Genomic DNA, 22,381 nt, shown 5'->3' with positions numbered 1-22,381 from the left:
TCATGCGTGGCTTGGGATTGCTTCCAGCCGCTTGGCAATAGGAATTGTGTTGGATTAATGTAATAGGATCACACTGTAGGTCACCTTTTGTTACCTAAGGTCATGATATTTTGCAAAACGGGCAGAACAGGTAATGCAGATGATGTGAGGCACTTGAGTGAATATAATAGAGACACAGAGCTGAAGGGATATTCTCTTTGACTCCAGAGCAGGTTTTTACTGGTTTTGGTTTTGTTCAGGGTCAGGTTTTTTTTTTTTTTTCTTCCTTGATCTAATACAGAGAACAAAGAATTGAGTGGCCTTATGCTGTAAAGGTCCTACGTTCAGCATATTGCATGCCTTCATTAAGAACAGATAGAAAAAGGGAATCTTACTCCTTCAGAGTCAGGAAAAAGCTCAGACTTTATAATCCTTATGTTGTCGGGGAAAGGATTATGCCATCTAAAGAGATAGCTTTATCTATTTTAACTCCCTTTTCATACTTGAATGAGGTAGATGTATTTTATTCTGTATAAATAAATTTATTTTAAAATCAATTTAATAAAAATACTTATGTTTATTTTCTTAAATAATTTGTGCCTGTAGCAGGAAATATTCAAAGCTAAAGCTTAGTTCTTATAGGAGACTGTACAAATAGGAGAGAATAAAATAATTTATTTAAAATAAGATTCTTTAATTTTTTAAAGAAAATGTAAACATGTTTGGTGTACTCATTGCTATATGAAGTAGTCTGTATAAGAATGTTATTATGGCAAAATGGAAAAGACGGACTTGATATACACTGGTTTCTAGCTTCTGTTACAGCAGGAAAGATCTGTGCTTTGGCTGAATCTGGTGTGCAATGTCTCCTGGTTGCAATTTGCTTCCTGGCCAATTTCTGACCATTTTTTACTAAATCTATAGTTTTGTATCATGTTGCACAGAAACAGCACCTGACACATTCCTGGAAAGCTCTTTTTTTTCTCTGTTGAAGTTCTTTAGCAAAATTTGGCTGACAGAATTATTGATTTGATTTTTTTTCTTGAAAGTAATTTTGATCCTGATCTTTTACATTTACCTAATTTATATTTTCATATAATAAGCATCTATAATAACCAAACCAACCAACCCCAAACTATAAAGTATCCCCCCTTCATTGATACTCTCAGATTTAGTTTTTTTGAAAACTCTTAAAAAACCAAGTCAGTTAGGTTTTTGCTAAAAAGCTTTGATGTTTGCTTAAATCAACCTAACAGATGTCCTCAGTAGTATTTTATGATTGGTGTCCCTGTGAGGTTGGCAGAGATTTTGGTCAGATAGGCAATGTTTTTGCTAAGTTCTGTTGCTTAAATTAGCATGAGTCAAAAATTAGTGGTCTTTTCTCATGAGGTTCTCTTTATCCTTCTGTCTCAAAAGCTTTACTAAATAGTAAGACAGGCTAAACTGAAAATTAATATGTAAATTTATACATAAAAAATTATAAACTGAAAATTTTGATTAAACTAGAGTGCTATTTTGACAGCTGCGATTCAGTCTTATTCACTTTGAGGTGCAAAAGTAAAACACGACTCAGCAGTGAATTTTGTAATAGAAGAATTAATCTTGTCCTATATAAAGAAAGTTTAAGTGTAGGTCAGATTCTTGTTTACTCATTCTTTAAAAATGTTTTTTTCTTGCCAGAAAATGGTAGCGCTTATGTTGAAGTACTCGGCTTAAATAACTCTAAGAGAGTTGCAGCCCCTCTAGCTTTAGTAGAATGAAGAATAACTTCATTTGCATTTGGAACAGTAAAAGAAAAATCCTTCCATGACTTAGCCAACAGTCTAAAACTCAGCTTACGGATTTTGTACTTCCTCAGCCCCTGCTGTTCAGCTTATGTTCAGTTTTATTCTGAAGATGGCAGAAGGCAAACTGGTGGAGTTTGATGCTGCTCTTTCTAGGAAGTCTGTTGGTGTAATTAAGCCACAGTTAAAGCCTCGAGAGCAGGATAGTCTGGTTGTATCTGTTTCCCCTGGCACAGAGTGGGAATGCTGTTCTGCTTTACCTTCTGACTCCAGCTAATGAGAGCTGCTAATGCACAGGAGTTGCACAAATCTTCCCATATCATAGTACTGAAGCTTAGAATTACTCAGCTGGGAAATCCTGTATTCCCATGCAAGGCAACACATCTTGCTGCCTTATTCTTCTCAAGCATTTGTCCTTTATTAAAAAAAAAAGGATTGTTTCTTCTTATGCTTCTTTATATATGTATGCTTTTTTTGCTGTCTGAATTTTTTCATTATTGGCTTTTCTTCTTCTTGGTGATAGTGGGCTAGAGACTCAGGATTTGCTAGATTCCATTGTCTGACATGAACAGATAAATCCCATCAAGTGTCTGGGTTAGAGCACAGCTGGGAGCAGTAATTAGTCTTGGAACACTGGCAGGACTGGAAAGGGCAATGTTAAAGTCACCAGGGCTGGAATCAAAAAGGTCTGTCAAGTGTACTTCCCTTCAAGTATTTTTTGCATTGTTTGTATGTCATACTGTGCATGTTATTTTCTTCAAAACAAAGTATTTCTTGAAGCACCCAGGAATATTTATTTTTAGTATTTTTAGAGTATGTTACTCTTTGTTTCTTAAATCATTATTTTATTATTTGGGAAAAGATGATTTCTTGGTGAGTAGTTATTTAAATGTTGAGGAAGAACTGTGTTTCAGACTGGGTGTCTATCAATTATGTAATGGTTGCTGTGATGTATTGGAATAAAATGAAGAGGTGTGCAGAAGAAGGCGGGTTGCCAGCTACATAAAATTGAAAACTGGAACTGCAAATGGCTCAGAGTAGGCAAAGTGAACAACAAATGTCACAATTCTGATCACTCAAGTTAAAATTGTCCTTTTTTAAAGGTTTTTTTGAAAGTTAGGTCAGCCCTTTAAAATGGATTCAGGTAATCAGGTGTTCAAAACTTATTGTATACTTACAGAATTTTTGCAGAAAGATACTGATCCAGTGCTACCACCATCTGTGTAAGGAAATGACTTTCATTAAGTAATTTTTCATGTGTTTTTGAATCTATGCTTCACCAGTACAAAGGATAGGAACTAAAGACAATCTCATAGACAGAAGAAATGTTTGTCTCATTGATACATCATGTGATATTCTATTTTTTTTCTTTAACAGGTGTCTTTCAGATGAAGGAATTGAAGCTTGCTTAAGTTCATCTGAAAAAATTGATACAAATGATATTATCCTAGTTGCCCTTAATGTAAGTTATGGTAGTGAAAATGTTTTTTCTGAGAAATCATGCTAAAAATGATAAATGTAATGGCTCAAATATAGGTTTGTGTGTCTAATTAAGTGTGCTGTTGTCAGTGTGATTTATGTAAAGGACAGAGTACTTACCTCTCTCCTTGCCTGTATGAATTGTGAGTTTTATTTGGAAAGAACATCTATTCCAAACTGCAAAACATGTAGGAGAAAAAACGAACAGATTTAGCTGTACGAAAATATTTTTTTTGTTTATGAAATGTAAAACTAAAGTCCAGCTACAAGCAGTAATACAACCGGAAGTGCTATGTAATGACATAAGTATGAAATTTTAGTATAAGTTTGTTGGGATGAATAAAGCAACCTTACTTTGACTTCTGGACATGATACTCCTTAAAGCACATACAGGCTACATATCCAGTGTTGTCTACATATTTATGTAACTAAAACCTGTTTTTTTTTTCTTTACTATAGAAATCTGGATTAGTACTCATAATTTTGGCAAAAAATTAACAAGGAATGTACAAGATAGAGCAACATCTTCAAAGCAATATACCATAATATTTTTAAGGATATGGGAAAAGTGTGCGTGTAAATCCCTGTGTTTCAGAATTCTAGTATATACATTGCTGGTAAACATTAATAAGTCTGCTGCTTTTTTTAGTTCATGTATTTGCTATTTTCTTTTAACATGTTTTATCAAATCCATGCTCAGATGTTTTCAATGGTTTAATATAGACTGTATTTTATTTTGTTTAATATAAATTTTGTAATAACTATATGTAGTTTCAAGGGGGAAAACAATGTAGTCGAGTGCTTAAGAGAAACGTATTCTTCCTTGATGAAATTAGAAATAATAAAATAATGAAATTATGTGAGAGTGGTTGGGGATTATTTTGTCCACGCTCAAGTTTTAACCACTTGATGGTTTTAGATGATTTTCTGAAAAAGAGGGTCCACTCTGCTCTGCTTTCACTTATTCCTTAAGGCATGTGTTCAGTCACTCATGTATGCAGGCACCAGTTCATGTAAGGAATATGAAAAGAATTAAAGCAAAATTGTAATGCAGAGATGCAAAGAATATAATACAAAACATGCAGAAGGGAAGCATTTGATTCCTGCACCAGAGCAGCATGTCCATATGTTTGAGAATGCATTGCTGCTTTATACAAAACCCAAATAAAGTATTTGTGAGTTGCTGGGTACTGCCCTGCATGTAATCATGTGCTCGAATGAGTACTGACATGATCATTTGTGACTGTGTTGGTATTTCAGGTTTGTTTAATAGATAATAAAAATAAACCAGAAATGTTGCACAAGTACTCCAAAGCCAGAATTAATGGCTTATCACTTTTAATCATTAAGTCAGTTCTTTTTGTCCCCAGAAGATTAACTTGTCTGTTGAGTAAGTAGAGAGTAGCAATGTGTCTTTAATGGCAGGATAGCAGTGAATTTGTGTTCCACTTCTTACAAATTCTTCCTTGACTGCTAGAGGCACCTTTCAGGCAGAAGAAATGCAGAAGTCAGCTGACCTTTTTTACCTTTTTTGAACGTATGTGTGTGAATTGCTTAAATGAGTATGAAGTAGACGTAAATGTATCTTCAGCCCTTCAAATGTTTTTGTCTAAGAACTTAAAAAGTATTTGTAAAAGTTGTCTACCCTTCCTGCTACTCTGATGTAGAGCTGGAGATTTCAGCAAGGCCAAGTTCTGCCTGAGCAGCCCAGTAGCCTTCTGTGTTGGGGTGACTGCATCAGTGGTCAAGGGAAGGGCTACAGATTTATCATTTATCTGTCCTTTGGTAAAGCCTTTGACACAGTCCCTGAGAATATCCTTCTCTCCAAACTGGAGAAAGATAGATTTAATGAACGGACTGTTAGAGGCATAAGAAAGTAGTTGGACAGTCCCATCCAGAGGGTAGTGGTCAATGGCTCAGAGTCCCAATGGACATCAGTGACAAGTGGTGTCCCTCAGGGATCTGTATTGGGACCAGTGTCACTAAATAGCTTCATTAATTACACAGATGAAGTGTCCAAGTACACTCTCAGCAAATTTTCAGATGACATCAATCTGAGTGGTGCAGTTGTCACACCTGAAGGACAGGATGCCATCCAGAGGGACCCTGGACAAGCTAGAGAAGTGGGTGCATGGGAATCTTGTGAGATTTAACAGGACCAAGTGCAAGGTGCTGCTCCTCGGTTGGGGAAGCACCAGTATCAACTCAGGCTGGGGATGAACAGATGGAGAGCAGCCCTGCTGAGAAGGACTTGGGGGTGCTGCTGGATGAGAGGCTGGACATGACCCAGCCATGGGCACTCACAGCCCAGAACAGAAAGTCAAACGTGTGCTGGGCTGTGTCCAAAGCAGGGTCAGGGAGGGGATTCTACTCTGCTCTGGTGAGACTCTACTTGCAATGCTGTACCAGGCTCTGGGGTCCTGGTACAGCATTGGTTCGTGTCCTGTTGGAGGGACATGAACCTGTTATAGCAAGTCCAGAGGAGTGACACCAGGATGATCAGAGAGGTGGACCAGCTCTCCAGTGAGTAAAGGCTTGGGATTGTTCAGCCTGGAAAAGAAAAGTTTTAGGGGTGACCTAATTGTGGCTTTCCAGTGCCTGAAGGAAGCTTATGAGAGAGATGGAGAGAGAGACTTTTTACAAGGATGTGGTGAAAGAACAAGGGGGGAATGGCTTCAATCTGAAAGTAGGTTTGGGCTGGAGGAAGTTCTTTACTGTGTGGGTGGTGAGGCATTAGAATAGATTGCTCAGAGAAGTTATGGATACCCCATCCCTGGAAGTGTTAAGGGTGTGTTGGATGGGCTCTGAGCAATATTGTCTTAGTGGAAGGTAGGTGTACCCTGCCCATAGAAGGGGAGTTGGAATTAGGTGTTCTTTAGGGTCCCTTTCAACTCAAACAATCCTAGAATGATTTGATGGTATGGATATGGAACACACAGGAACCATTTAAAGGAGCCTGTGTGCTATTCAGAGACACACGACTGACAGATGAGTTTCCCCAGTTGTGAAAAACTTAGATTTTCTCAGACTGAAAAACTGAATGTGCTTCCTTGTCATTACCTGGCTATCTTGTGCAACAGAGAGAGGGTTGGGCATTTATTTCCTCTATATACTCAGTAAATATGCCAAAAGTGCATTCTTATGATTGTTTTCTAATTTGTGATTTTCCCATGTTTCTCACTGAAAACCAGAATAAATTAATTGTTTACAGTATTTCAGATACTAAAATACAGTCCTGCTCAGTTTTAGATCAGGGTGCCAGAACAGTAGGCCATTGACATATATTAATGGCAAAATATTGTTCAAGTTCATGTCGTAATTACATTTAGCACATTTTCTTTTGAAAGAGTTGTTTATGATCGTAATAAGTAAGGATTTGTGCATGTAAAAAGACAGGAACTAAAAATACTTTTCTCTAAGTGCCAGATGGAGAGCAAAGATGGATGTTTTACCTCTGTGAAACCTCACAGTTATGTTTAACCATTAAGCATTGCATAGCCATTTGGTTTTGTTTATTTAAAAGCATTTAAATCAATGTAGAAAATGTAATTAAAACAAGAATATAATTTAAAATTCAAGAGGATTTCTTCTGTAAACTCTTGAGTTGTTGAATTTTTTATCCCACAAAGGAGTGAATTTCTGTTGAATAAATAGTTGTCATTATGGAAAAAACTATATTCTTATTCCTATGTTTTTTTTAAGTGCATATTTTCAGTTAATATTGTTTTGTCTTCTGTAATAATTTCAGACAGATTTAAGAACGATTGGCAAGAAATTCCTCCCCACTGACATCAATGGTGGAAAGGTGGAAAAGGTAGACAATATTTTTACTTCACTTTTCTGTGTTCTGTTATTTCTGTGTTATGACAGCCTTCTGTGGCACGTTTGTCTGATTTTGTCATTTCTTCACATACAAAAATCCCCAATATTTGAATCTATTATAGTGTAAAAATGTGAACCTAAACTCCATGAAAGAGAACTTTCCGGGTTTTATTTCACGACTTCGAAATGATTAAGTAAAATTCTGAACAATCCCGGCAATTTCATTTGCTGCTGGAAAGTCATTTAACTTGTTTGGTCTTGACGTTGTATCAGCATTTCATTATTTCTCCTCATTATCCTGAGAGGGCAACAAAGCAGGTCAGAAATAAATCAAAGTAGTGGTTTGATTCTGATACGCAGTGATGCATGTTAATGCTGGGTTACTTGCCTGCTGACATCCATGGCTATAGCTGTGCACTTCATTTTCCTATGGTTGTGAATCCCACAAGTCATGTGGATAAAACATGTTAGATGGGATAACACTTTGTGCACTAGAGAAGAGTATTATACTTGAAACTTGTGCGTCCTAGGTTTTAATGCATATTGTGTGTTTAGGTAAAAATGAAATTTGTCCTCTTCTGTTGAAATTCAGACAGTGGTAAGTTAAGGTGGGTTTGTTTAAAGAAAGCCAGAATGATTGATGAGAGAGGCTGCTGAGAGCTGTTTGGATTTGTTTATTTTGTTGTCTAAATGGAGTAGTCACTGCTGCAAGCCCAGACTTCTACAAGAAAAAAGCACAAACATTATTGCAATTTATGCAAAGCACACTTGAGAGAGAGTCCATTGCAGTATCATAGATATTAGCTAGGCAGCAGTCAGTATATGCAGCATATTACTTAGTAAACTAACTTTATGGGAAGAGTTTTAAATCTATCTATGTTCATAGATCTTTAGGAAATTATTCTAAAAAAACCCCAAACCAGACACTTGCAAACCATTTCCTGGAGGGTGATAATCCTTCAGGTTTTGGGAAGAATTACACAGAAAAAAAATCTAGTTGAGAAGGACTCCTATTTATAATTTTTAGGTCAAGCTATTAGATAGTATGCTGAATCTTTGCTTTCTTGACAGTAATTTCCTTTTTTTGAGTCAAATAAGGCGAATCTGACTCCTTAATCAGCGCTGCTGTTTAGCTTTCAATGTCTGCAAATACATTATGTTATAGAGCTATGTGTTTACAAAAAAAATACATTCGCTTTATGGGAGAGGAACAACTTCTTAGTATAATTGTAGCGATGATATTTTCTGAAAAATCCTTTCTTTAGGATTTTTTCTCCTGAGAAGCTGAGAGGCCTCAAGAACAAAATGTAAACAATGATTATCTGCTGCTGTGGAATGCAACAGGTGGATCTATGATCGGTCTTATGTGGTTGTTTCTAATTAATGGCCAATCACAGTCCAGCTAGCTCAGACTGTCTTGGTCAGACACAAGCGTTTATCATTTTTTTTTTCTATTCTTAGCCAGCCTTCTGATGAAATCCTTTCTTCTATTCTTTTAGTATAGTTTTAATATAATATATATCATAAAATAATAAATCAAGCCTTCTGAAACATAGAGTCAACAGTCTCATCTCTTCTCTCAGCCTGAGACCCCTGCGAAAACTGTCACATATAATCTCTCCATAGAAAGTAGTAATTTGTTGTTCAGAAATGTTTCAGTTGAAAAGAGAAATTATGTGCTACTATTCTTCCTCTCAGCCAAGACTAATATCAGTATTATTTATTTATATCTTGAGAACCTATCATGTATTTCTGTCTAGTATGGAAAATAACTTTATTTCATTAAAAAATAACTTTTTATGCCTATTGTATAATAGGCAAATAGTTGCATAAAAGCTGGGAGAGTCCTAGTATGAAACATGGTTATTTGACCACTATAGATGGTTATCTTCAACTTCAGTCATTAATACACAGAGCTATTTCACTCATTCATTTAATATCTGTGTTTTGTATGAGTTAGAAAAAAATCAATATTACCAGCATTAACCACAAGATGGCCACATTTGCATAGCATGTGGGAAAACTGAATCCTTCCATTTCTGTCTAGATGACTATACACCATAGAGATCCGTTAAGTATTCTTGAAGGAATTGAAGTGCAAAGAAGACTATAAAGTTACAGCATATAATTTAATAGCTGTTACATTTAAGGTGCTATTGGTTTTCTTTTGAGAACTTGTGTCATTACAATGGAAACATTAGCTGCAGAAGAAGCATTCAGAAAGGATTAAGGTTGTGGTCTCAGAATTCCTTTCTAAGTACTGGCAAATTGATGGTAAACAGTTGAAAACATAAGGTGCCAGCAATTTAATTCCTGTTAAACATTACTCATATGCTTCCCCATTTCTGTTTCATTGTTTTTTTGATAATGGATTTTTGCTTCCTACAGCCTTTTAATTTTTTTTTCAAAATTATGATTGGATTTGTGGTTCTATTTAATACTGATTTGCATTTTAAAAAGCCTCTTTCAGTGAGAGTGTTTGCTGCATCAGATCTTCTACTGCCATCATAGTAAAGCTATTGTGCTCCTGTTCTCTTATTTATTAATTTCTCTTCTTTTTATATATACTTACCTACTGGTTATCTGCTGTCATTTTGTGTTCTTCTGGCTACCTATTCTGTTTCTTCAAGGTTAGAAGCTGATGAACTGTGCACTTCTTCATCTTTTGCTGTCATTTAGCAGCTAGAGATCAGTTGAGCAGCCACAGACATTTTTTTTCAGAGAAATTAAAATGACTTAGCTATAGCTGAAATGTGGTAAATGGTTGAGCTTATTGATTTGGGCTTGGGTTTTTCAGGTGGATTTATTTTGCTTTTTTTTGGTGGTTTTTGTTTGCAGTGGTGTTTTTTGGAGGGGTTTTTGTGGGTTTTTTTGGTGGTTTTTTTGTTTGTTTGTTTTATTTGTTTGTTTTTTTCTTTAGTTCTTTTTAGTTATAATTTTTATTGTGTGTAATATAGATTGTGGTGTGTCTAGTAGGGTATCCATTTTTACATAATCAGTAGTCAAGTGACGTCCCTTCAGTTATGTTTTGATTGGACCATTGTTCAAGGAAGCTATGTTTCTGCTTGGAGTTTACAAAGCAGTTGTACTTGAAATTTCCTCTTGATCGAAACAGAGAGTCTTCTAAGCTGGTTCTTTTGTTCTTTAGAAGACTTTGTCAGTGACACCCTGCAGTGAAATCTTATCTGGACTTCATGCTATGTTCGAAGTGACAGTATCTGTGTTTTTGTTTGTTTGCCTCCTACACTGTTTTCATTCACTTTTATTTTATAATCGGTATCTCAGAGATGTGTGAAGCATCACAACTGTTTCTCTGTAAAACCCATTTTTATCACAGAGTACATGAGTGATAGAAATTCAACATGACTGCCTGATCAAATTACACTTTTCTTTGCCTGGGGGCATCTGTTGGTATGTCTAGATATTGCAGTGTGTTTGCTAAACAGTGCTAACAATTTTGTCTTTTCCGTTTGACTTATCTAGCTGGAAGGGCCATGTGTCCTGCAAATACAGAAAATTCGCAATGTTGCTGCACCAAAGGATAATGAAGAATCTCAGGCTGCTCCCAGAATGTTACGTTTACAGATGACTGATGGACACACAAGCTGCACAGCTATAGAATACAGTAGCATGTCAAAAATAAGGTGAACAGCTTACTTTTCCATGTTTTCCTTTGCTACTTAAATGTCCTTGAAATAATGGAAGTGTCCTTAGTAATTAATGAAAATATTGCTCTGCAAAAGAGGCTTCCTTTTTGGATTTATTTATAAAGGAGAAATTTAAATTCAGCATGCAAAGGTACATATGAATGTAAGTTACAGTTCTGTTTATGCTGAACTACATAATGGAAGAAAGTGGTTTTTTGCCATCTACTGAGTTGTAGTTTCACAACACATAGCATTTTTGGGTTGTGTGTTAACTTGAGTGAAATTCCCAATTTTCAGTAGTAGCAGATCTTTTGCCTTACATTTGTAGCAGGACTGCCACAGGCTTGACACTCCTAACCCAGTGCAACCAATGCTGCTCAACCCTGGGCAGGTCTTTAACTTGGATATTTCTTCAGTTAAAAGTGAAGGGTAAGGGAGGTGATTACTGCTGAACATGGCAATGTTTTGCGTGCGTGCTTCGTTATGGAGGTGCTAAAAACAATCTCTGGTGTTTTGTCTGCAGAGTCATGGTGTGCTCTGCTCACTTCTAGCTTAGGTAACTTAGGTTTAAAAAAATAAACCCTTCTTCTTCTATCGTTCTCTGCTAGCCGCAGCAGTTAGATATAGATATATACTTAATTTTTGAATGTCATCTTTAAGTGTTAAACTGTTCCTTCTGAGCAGGAGCTAGCTTGCAGTTCAGAGTGATGCTGTCAGAACATTTAATGATATTTTAGTTTTAGCTTGTGCCAGCAGAACTTGGAATAGCATATTCCAATGCGAATATAAAGAGGGCAGTAAAGGAAGGCAAACAGACTCCTGTGTAAGTAGATTCTAGATCACAAAATGTTTGAAGATGAATACCCAGTACAGTTGGGTAAGATATAATTTGAAAGCTTTTTGATAAAATCTCAAAAATGTTAGAGAACTCATCACTCTAGTAATGTTGTGAACGCCTCTTTTTACGTAACATTTAAAGATTTAATTTGTGTTATATGTAATTTAATTTTTTCAGGTCTGATGTTTGACTATTAATCTGCAATAATATCGTGTTTCAGTACATAGTGTTACTTAAATTGTGATTTTCATTTATTTTTCTTTTATATTATAGGTTTTTCAGGACTATAGTTTCCATTTACCCCTTTCCCCTTGCCTCATTTTAATTTTTCCTCAGTATTTCTTTCATGTCTATTATCTGATTGTCCATTTTTTTGCCTTTATCAGAACAATGCAAAAATCCATTAACATTGCTACGGTTAAATGGCACTGGTACTGTAATTGGCTGACTCCGTGATTATTTTCCTCACTGTGTGGTATGGGCCTGTGATTGCAACAGTAGCTCTAGCATATTTTAAAGAGATTATTGTTTCTCAGTTAAAAGGTTTTAACTGGCTGTGTCCTCTTTCTCACAAGAAGAAGCAGTTTCCAGATTGCCTTGCTTGTCATATCTTTCAATTGCATGTTGGAAGTACATGATTCTTTTATGCTTCTGCTGTTGCTTTTCCTAGGGTAGAGTCACATGAGAAGAAGATAAGGTGGCACCATGTAGGAGCTGGTGATAGAAAGTATTCATATGTTTTAAAATTGTGGAGTAGTGAGAGAAGAAGCACTATGAGATGCATGGGTTTTATATTTATTCTAGTATACTCCTAGCTCTTAACAATGTGTAAAAAGGTTCCTTTCTATCCACTCTGTGTCTACTAAGTTAAATGTCTAAAAAAAAAAGAGATGATTAACTATTTGGAAATCCTCTCTTAACTGCGAGTACAAGAAACCTGCCTCAAATCAGTTGTTTAAGAATATCATCTGATAATTGAAACAAATCATAACCTTAGTTCGGCATTGTGAAATTAGACATTAGCCAAATAGACAATTTGCCAGTATTCATCTCTGTTAGAATCTAATTTGCAGTGTGGCATTTTTGTGTAATGTGTGGAAAGTGTTTCAATAAAGCTGTTGAAAAGTACTGTGCTTTTTGATGCTAATTTTTTATTATGGCATATGAAAATGTTGGAATTATAATAAGAGTAGTTTTTATATGTTTTTTATGACAGAATATTAATAAATCTGTTTGAATTTTTTGACTTTGTTTCTGCCTCTAGCCTGAACACTCCACCTGGAACAAAAATTAGGCTTTCAGGAATTGTTGAAGTGAGAAATGGATTCTTGCTGTTGGATGACAGTAACACAGCTGTTCTTGGAGGTGAAGTGGAGCATCTTATAGAAAAGTGGGAATTACAAAGGGTGAGGTAACACCACTGGAAATGCTTGTCTTACAGGTTGCATATTACATTTAAAAATGTCAAGCTTATTCTGTTGACTGTGAACTTTTATATAATAAGCTTTTAGAACTGTACTGTCCAAATAGTTTTAGGGCTGCAGCCAAAAGTATGCAAATAGGTCTTATGTATAATGTTGCACATTAAAAAATTACAAGTGATATTTGCATGGGAACCGATTCCTTTCTGCAGGGATTGAAATATTAATCAAATATATTAAATTTATGTTGGTAAATAGTGATGGGTGGTATTATGTTGGTAAATAGTCATGGCTTTCTTAAACATTGTGTTTGGTACCAAAATACTATGGAGTTCTGCCTTTTACAGTTACTGTCTGCAGACTGTGTCTTTTTGAGGCAAAAATAATAGAATAATGTACAGAAAGCATTGAAGTTGGTAACCTTTGGAATGAGCCTTGTACTCCAAATTTCATCAGTACTTTAGGTAAATTGTGGTTACAAAGTCAAATTGGAGATTTAAAATTCTTCCAACAAGGTGTAAATATGTGTAAGCTCCTTTACTCTGGTTTCTGTCCCAGCAGAACAAAAGTAGCTGCAGGAATATTTTTTCATACATTTTCTCACAAATAGGTGGAAGTTCCTAGGGCAAGAGTTGTAACCCTACAGCCATTAGTCCCAAATATTTGCCAGGTTAACTATTGCTACTGCAACCATGCACATCTCTGTATTTTTGCATCCACATCTCTGAAACAGAGTACCTGCTTATGAACATAATGGTTAGTTCTCTATGAAGTAGTCATTTTATTGTTGTTCCTGCTAAGTTGGGCTCAGTAATTTTTGTTAGAGCCAGCCTTCTTTGGTGAACTTAATAGATTCCAGCAAACTGATTTGAATTATTTGAAATTAATTTGAATTATAGAGTTATGCGTTCTAGTAGATCCTGTTTGTCATCCTTCAGCCTTTATAGCTAAAAATAAGGGCTTTTTTACAACACAAAAGCATTCCTGGTTTTAAATGAAGCTTTCAAAATAAAGAAGGCTTCGGCAGAACCCCATCCCATTTTATGATTTTTTTCTTACTTAGCAATAAGTGTTGTGAGTTCTCTCTTCAGTTAAAGAAGGTAGATGGTGCAGAAGAGAGAGAGGACAGAGCTAACACTTTCTTAAGAATTCACAAGACAAGAATAGAACTGGTTTGCTTTCTTGTCTGTTTTCATATTTCTTCTACCTCGACTTCAACAGATAAATTTTGCTTTATACTTAATGAATGGTTTTTGAAATCAGTATCAATAAATAACTTGGAACAGAATCTATTTACATAAATAAAAAAGCAAAGAATTTTATAACCAAAGGCATGCTGCTGACAACAACTTCTAGCACTTGTTAGCCAGCTCTCTTGGCTGTATGCAGTATGTGTAACAGAGTGGTAGCTGTCACTGATTTGCTCTGGTAAGATACAGAAAGTTAACTATTGCCTGCTGCAATAGTTAAGGTTCTCAAACTTTTGGAGTTTGCCAGAGTATTTTCTTTTTCGTTTTGACCAGCTCACAGCACATGAACGTGGCCATGTCAGAAAAGCTGTGGGTGACAAGGAATCAGTTTGGACAGGTGAACCATGACCACTGGAAATTGTAGTTCCAGTTCTATATCCAGACTGACAGCTAGACAGATAGGGCTCAAACAAATCTGTAGAAGCCAGATGCTACATGGTAGCAGTTTCCCTATGAACTCGATGCTTCAATCCTGTTCAGAAGGGTTTGTAGAAGAGTACAGCTGACAAATAAGCATAATTGCTAAAATACCTAAGAGGTGATAAAGATATTGCCACTCATTGTCTAATCTTGACATGGCAGCTTAAATGCTGAATTGTATTGCATAAAAAGACATAAAACTTTTATTTGTGAAACCATTTCAAATTACTTGTTTTGAAGCTAGTTTTTTATTTTTGATGGCAGTTTTATATTTTCTCTCCACTAGGAAGTCTAAGATGTGTTAATTTGGCTTCCTCTGTAGATCATGAAATAGGGGTTTTATACTTATTATAAAGTTAGTGCTATTAAGCCAAATAACATGAAACTTTAGAATAAAAGTTGTCTATTCTGTCTTAAGGTAGTGCCCTTGCACCCACTTGTCAGCTTCTACTAGTTCAATTGCATTGCTGTTTTGTTCTATTCAGAGCAGTGTTTGAAATTGCTTTCAGGAGGAATCAAGTTTTAGTAATAAAAGACTCATAATGCAATGTAGTGTATGTGGAATGAATGCAGTATTACCACACTGTGTAAGGAATAAGTGTGCCTTTCCTTGTAGACTCAATTTTATCATAAGGTAAATTCTTGCCTGGAAATTTCAGGTCATTTTAAGTGTCCCTATTTAAGAGACAGTAAATAAAAGAGGAAGGAGTGTAAATGAGATTGTTTCTTTGAGATTTGCTTTTCTAGACTATTTGGAAGTATAAGGTAAAGTGTCATGGACATCTTTAAGAAAAAACACAGTTCCAAATAATTATTGCTTTGTGGTGTTTCTCGTGTTCTGATGGTGACTGGTGTTCCAAACACGAAGGGTCAGCATGTGTATGATATTGCTGGTACCCTTCTTATGAGGGAAGAGTATTTTGTATTGCTATTAAACAAAACACCAGACAATATATAAGTGAAGTCTGAAGCAAATCTGCTGAAATGATTGGTGAGACTATTTGGTATGTTCCTAAATTTTTAACACTTAGAATTGCAGATCATCTAAAAGTAAAGCTGTTTAGTATATTTCAAGATTTTTCTGTTTTGGTGAAGGTGAGGTTACCTCATGGGAAAAGGAAGTAGTTTTAGGTATACTTCAAAATACTTGTATAAAGAAAGGCAAAGGTACAATAGTACATAATATCTAGCAGTCTCATATTGTAAACCTTAGTTTCTTAAGAGATTCTTAAGAGATTCTCTAGGAAATATGTTTTTAGTGTCATGATGCAAATAGCGCAAAATGGGTAAAAGAAGTGCACTATATGTATTTAGAACAAAGTTTATTGTAAATGATAGTTACTGCTGGGTTTTGAGGAAATTAAATTGTAAATTAAAAAAGATTGTGTGTGTTGCCAGTTTGCTTTTTATTTGGTTCTATTTGAAACTTTGTTTCTAAAGCAGCTGCTCTCACTTCTCAGCAGAGAGTGCTCCTTGAGAAGGTTTCATTAGAATTCTTTCATTATGGATAACAGTTTTGTGCACTAAATTGTTATGATTCAAAATTTATGTAGGTAGATGCTGTCAAATAGCCAGTCAATCTATAAGGGCTTTTTTGCCATTTGCCCAGTTGCACATTTGAGCAGTAGATTGGAACAGTCTTTTTCTTCTATGTGATTTATTGATTCTGATTTGGGAAAAAAAAGAAAAAAAGTGTAAATTTAGCTTGCTCTTCCTGATTATAGGACATGAGGAATTAATCTGATGCTTGACTTCTTGTCTGGCCTATAATTATTTCTTTTAATTATAATTTGATTCAGTATGGGAGTTCATTCCAAAATTGCTTGCATTTCTCTAGGTACAAACAAACAAGTGAACAGATAGAAATCCCAGAATAAGTGCAGGGTTTATTGCACTTGGAGTGCCTGCTCTGGGGAAGTGAAGTGGCTTGGCCATGTAATCCTTGTTGTACCTTTTGCTTCAGTTAATAGGTACAGGGAGGTGTGAGCATGCTGCAGTGATCAGCCCTTGGTTGGCTCGTATTTCTACGGCAGCATTTTAAGTGAACTGCTTGAAACTAAAGCACAAAAATTTTATGATTTCTGCACTTCTAAGTGCTTTTTTTGAATAATTTATTGAATACTTTATCAGTGTTTCTTGCTCTAAGGTATGAGAAAAAAGATTATTCTTTTTCTTCAACCTTGAAAGGAATTAATAGCTACAAATTATTTAGAAAACAGTCTTTGGCTCCTGAATTAAAGTAGTTAACTTGAAAGGAGTGGACCAAAAGCTTTAATTTGGGTATGTATTAGCTAAATTATTCTGTAACTTTGTTATCAGAGAATTTCTTAAACTTAGTGGCCTAAAGCATTTTCGTGTTTATATTCCATTTCTCACATGATGGATTTAAATTGATTCTACATCCGGGTAATAAATATATAGGTAAATGTCATATATAGCCTTAAGTAATTAAAGCTGTCTCAGACAACATGGAATGTATGTAGTCATGCATGAATGTCCGTTGGGCGAAAAGGACAGTAAGAAATGAAGCTGATAAAAGAGATACATTATAGGAAATGCAATTCTGGTGCATTTTAACAGCATTGAGTACTTGTTCTTTTTTTTTCTTAGTAGCACAGCATTTTGTTTCCAGCAGTGGCAAAAAGGAGATTGTTTTTAGGGAGAGATCACAGTCTGAGCACTTACATGGCATACAGAATTGCTGTATTATATCAGAGGGTACAATTCTGATTAATCCTTTCTGTGTTTGCTTGTGCATGGGATCAAGAATTTCACATAATGGTTGAGGATGGAGGTCATCTGGCTCAATCAAGAACACTGTCATGGCAGCTTTTGAGTATCTCTAAGGATGGGGACTCCCCAGCCTCCCTGTCTCAGTCACCTTCATAGTCAAAAAAGTGTTTTGTGATGGAGGGAACCTCCTATGTTTCAGTTTCTGCCCACTGTCTCTGTCATCTTACTGGACACCACTGTAAAGAGCCTGTCTCCATCATGCAGATTGATAAGGTCCCCCTGAACCTTCCTTTCTCTAGTCTGAATCCCTTTTTAAAGCTGCTGTGTGCCTTTACAATCGCTACTGGCTGCAATTTCATTGGACATTGTATGAAAAAACATCTGCTGCCTATTTGTGTTCTGCTTTATTCTATTAGTGTAGATTTTGTTATATAACTGAATTTTCTACATGTGCTTTATGTGCCTTAGTAATTATTCAAAATTCCATAATTTTCTTTGTTCCTCTGCTTCTTCTCCAACGCTCTTCTTAACTTAGGTGACCCAAGATTTAAAAATACCAATTTCTTTTCTGCTGAAAATAGCCATATTGCAAGTTTCATGTTCTTTCTGAAATAGAGATATTTATCTTATAATCTGTTTTCTGTTTGCAATTTATTAATTATCAATTTTCTTTTACAGAGTTTGGCAAAACACAATAGGAACAACATTGGAACAGAAGGTGGCCCTCCTCCTTTTGTACCTTTTGGGCAGGTATAGTGTACTAATCTTTGTCACTTCATAAAAGTACCTCTGTTATGATATCTGTGTACCTTGTTCCAGTTACATAAAGCCTGTTAAAACACTTAAGATCTCAATACCTTGGATGTAAAAAATGTGCCTGTTAAAAAAAAAACCCAAAACTGTGTTAATCCTGTCTCCTTCTTGTGCCAGTTTCCAGTAACATTTTTCCTCTAACTTTCAAACTTTATTTAGTGTGTGGAGCCTTTGATTTTGCTGGTGAGATCATGTAGGCACTTATGCAGTCCCTTTTTAAATGCCAAGGAATTTGGCAAGGATCAACAAATTTCCAAGAATCGTTGTGATTGCATCATGATGTCTAGCTACATGATCATATTCTTTATCTGAGGGCCTGCTACTCTAATGGAATAAAACTTGGGTGGGTGTTTTTCAAATGAGAGCAGGCAGAAGAATAATTAAACATATCTTTTGCATTTTCAGAAATGTGCATCTTATGTGCAAGTGGATAGCAGAGATCTTGATCGCAGAAAGACTCTGCAAATGACAAATACTGTAAAACCTGTTGCGGACAATGATGAATTTGAAAAGCAGAGAACAGCTGCTATTGCAGAAGTAGCAAAGAGCAAAGAGGTTAGAATGCATGTGTTGCAGCATTTTACTTACTCTGATCTTTTCTTGTCAAGTATTTATTTCTTAAATGACAAATGCTTTCTGATGTTTGCCTGCATATAATTCTACTCCTGTATCTTTAAAAAGATGAATCAGGTTTCGAGTCCTTTTGAATTGATGGCTATGTTCTTATTTTAATAAAGCTAATAAATGTATCATGTTTTATTTTAGATATGATTTTGCTACCACTACTAAAATATGAGGGGTGTACAATTTTGCTAATAAGATTTAAGTAATAAATACAGGTTATCAATTTTCATCTGTTCTTTTTAATTCCCAAAACCCCATAATTTGCTGAACTCAGCCTGAAAAAATAGCTAGGAAATTTAGTTCTAATGTGTCAGGTTTTTATGTTCTCCTTTGGTCTTCTTTTTAGTTTATTTCTCAAAGTGCTTGGTAAGTTGTAACAGCTAGAATTGTGTACCCTTTTTACAACCTCATTTGGGCACAGGGGAAAAAAATTCCTGACTAATAAATTCATCTTTTTCTCTGTGTGTGTAAATTAGTGCTTTATTTGTTGACTCAGAGCATAATCAAAAAAACCCACTGCAACAAAAGTTTTTACTTTTTCTACTAGCTAAATATTTTCATTATTTCTGTTTGCTGAAATGTTATTTTGTGCTTATCTAAAGACCAAGACATTTGGAGGAGGTGGTGGTAGTAGCAGAAGCAATCTCATTGTGAGTGCTGGAGGGAATCGAAACAGGGAACTGTTCCAGAAAGAGAAGATAGCAAAACCAGAGGGGAAGAATGAAGGTGTCTACCGAGAACTGGTAAGATGGAAGACTTTAATGGAGTCTTGAATGTGTAAGATTAAAAACAAACCCCCAAATATAACAAGAAAAAGATCAAAATACCTTGAGGAATGATGACTTTCCTTTCAATTAATTTTGAGGTCTGCTTAGAATACTTATGGTGCTTTTGTATCTTACTGAGATAGTTAGGAGTTTCACTGTGATTCTGGGCTAAACATTATTCAGTAAAATTTAAGTATGTATCTCAGGGGTTAGATTCCATTAGGCTTGGGATTTTGTGGTTTTTTTGTAGGGTCTTGATATGACTATTTTTGAACCTGTAGACAGAGTGTTATATTCATGGGGTTCCAGTTAAGAAGTAAATGGGCAGCTGTTGAAGTAAATGGGTAACTGCTATGATTTTGGTGCAGGTGCAATGCTATTTTCTGTACTAAGTGCTCTTTGATTCCTGTTTTGATTTTTTGTCATCATGCTCTATACAGTTTGGAATAATGGAGCCTGCCTTTCTGCACAAGTAAATTGTTTGCATTTCTTTGCTTTCTTCTGTAAAACCTCTAGGCAATTATGTTTTATCCATATTTTAAGCAGTAACTGGGTTTTGCATTGTCTGCAAAAGCTTTGAAGGGGTTCAAATTGGAACAGATGGCTAGTTTTGATACCTATATTATTTTGAGATATTTCTTTTAGTTTTCATATAGACTAGGAGAATTTGTGCTTGAAGGCCTGTAGTAGTAGAACTGGAAAATAATGAATTAAAAATCATACTACTAAAAAAAAATCCCTTGATTACCTGGTTCTTTTGAGCTTATATGCAAAGGTTTTATATAAAACTAAAATATTTATAACAAACCAGAAATATTAGTTCAATTAAAAATAAAGGAAAAATTAATGTAAAATCTGGTGTGTTTATAGAGTGTTGTATTTATTACTTTTGTGTGTACCTTTTATTTCAGGTTGATGAGAAGGCTCTAAAACACATAACAGAGATGGGTTTTAGCAAAGAAGCAGCAAGGCAGGCACTTATGGATAACAGTAACAGCCTAGAGGCAGCATTAAATTTTCTTCTGAACAACAGTAAACAGAAACCCATTCAGGGACCACCACCTAGAGGTAAATCTTGCAAAGAGATGTTTTAAAACTGTTTACAAGCCAAAGAATTTGTGTATGGTGGATTACTAATGTAGTTATAGAAGGGCATATTTGCATGTTTTCTTCCTGCAAGTTAGAATGCATTGCAAACCTGAAAGCAAATCCCTAAGGAAGGCTTCTGTGTGTTATATTCTTGTCAAAATTTTTGTATTGGAAGTTAGATGTTTAATTAGGTTTCAATGGGAAATGTGTATCATAGAATCACAGAAGAACTTGGGTTGGAAGGGACATTAAAGATCATCTTATTCCACTTCCCTCACACCCACATCCCAGACAGAGAGGCCACCCACTAGACCAGGTTGCTCAGAGCCCCATTCAACCTGGACTTGAACACTTCCAAGGACAATGCATCCACTGTTTCTCTGGACAGCCTGTTCCAGTGCCTCATCACCCTGATAGTAAAGAATTTTTTCATCACATCCAATCTAAATCTCTCCAGTTTGTAGCTTAAAATTGTTCTCCCTTGTCCTATCACTGCCTTTCTGTTACAGAATTTTTTAAAGACAGAAAAAACAAACATTCTGTGAATCAGATGAGAGCATGTGTGTGTTTTTAAATTTTTTATTGCACATTCAGAAAAAGCCTTTAATGCTTGCAGGTAAGGGGAAGGGTCGAGGCCGAATAAGACCTGAAGATGAAGAAGAGCTAGGAAATGCCAGACCATCTGCACCAAGCACACTGTTTGATTTCTTGGAATCCAAAATGGGTACTCTAACAGTAGAGGGTGAGTTACTGAAATTAATGTATCTGGAACAAATATTGGATAGTGTAGGTAGAATTATTTTTTCTAACTCTGTCATCCAAAAGTTGATTCCTAGAACTTCTTCCACAGTCAGTCATTAAAAAAACAAGGAGTGCTTGCAGAATTATTCTTCTCCAGAAAGGTCAAATAAGTTGCTCAGTGGTGGTTAGATGTCTAAAAGTCAGTAATTTGAAATGACCACAATTTGTTAATCTGACTGGATTCTTCCTGAATCACGAATCTTTATTTATGACATCATAAGTGTTCACTGTATTTATGAAAAAGTGAAATATTCAAAGAAAATAACTTTTAAATACACCAGCATTCTGCATTAGCTGATGCAATTTTGTAAACTGGTCAGGTAATGAATATAACCACATTTTCAGAAAGCAGATATAGAGAATGATATTTGAGATATTTCTTGGCAACTCATTTTACTTACAAAAGATGCAGTGGATTTTTTACAATGACCAGAAATGAAAACAATGGGAGTATTTTTGGCTTACACACATTGATTTTTCTTTGGATACATTTTGTGCTTCTATTGAGATATTACAGAAGGCTTTTATGTTTGTCTCAAAGACATTTAAAGGAAAATAAAATAAATAATCCCTGTGAGTTATATAAATTTCTTGTTGTCAGTGTTTTTGTAGTAAGTAGGTAATAGTAGTTTATCAAGACTCTTGAAATGAGTGCGTTGCTTTTTCAAAATGGTATTACTGATGGCTTAGGGGTACTTATATGATCCTTTGGATTTAGTGCATGTGTGTAGACAGTAAAGCATAGTGTTATGTGAGTAAAAAAACAGATATATTTATTACATTTACTTCAGTTTATAATCTTCAATATTGTGTTTTAAAGATAAATGCACATCGCTTTTATAAAGTTTTTTCCCCTTAAATGAAAATAAAAAGATTCCATAAATGTCATAAGAAGAAAACATAATTCTATTAAA

General features: G+C 35.3%; 1 protein-coding gene across 1 annotated transcript in view; it reads left to right on the top strand.

Annotated features, from left to right (window-relative positions):
* Positions 1-22,381, top strand: part of TDRD3 (tudor domain containing 3) — a 95,432-nt gene that overhangs the window by 37,979 nt on the left and 35,072 nt on the right. The window contains exons 2-10 of the mRNA XM_084227179.1: positions 3,141-3,225; positions 6,991-7,056; positions 10,548-10,708; positions 12,814-12,955; positions 18,052-18,123; positions 18,592-18,741; positions 19,413-19,553; positions 20,489-20,645; positions 21,283-21,408. Of these exons, the coding sequence (XP_084083305.1) occupies positions 3,141-3,225; positions 6,991-7,056; positions 10,548-10,708; positions 12,814-12,955; positions 18,052-18,123; positions 18,592-18,741; positions 19,413-19,553; positions 20,489-20,645; positions 21,283-21,408 (1,100 nt within the window). The remainder of the gene's footprint in view (positions 1-3,140; positions 3,226-6,990; positions 7,057-10,547; positions 10,709-12,813; positions 12,956-18,051; positions 18,124-18,591; positions 18,742-19,412; positions 19,554-20,488; positions 20,646-21,282; positions 21,409-22,381) is intronic.

Source organism: Fringilla coelebs (assembly GCF_963513975.1).
Source record: "Fringilla coelebs genome assembly, chromosome: 2".
NCBI classification, from domain to species: domain Eukaryota; kingdom Metazoa; phylum Chordata; class Aves; order Passeriformes; family Fringillidae; genus Fringilla; species Fringilla coelebs.
The sequence above is the reverse complement of the archived record's forward strand: the minus strand, read 5'-3'. Positions and strand labels throughout refer to the sequence as shown.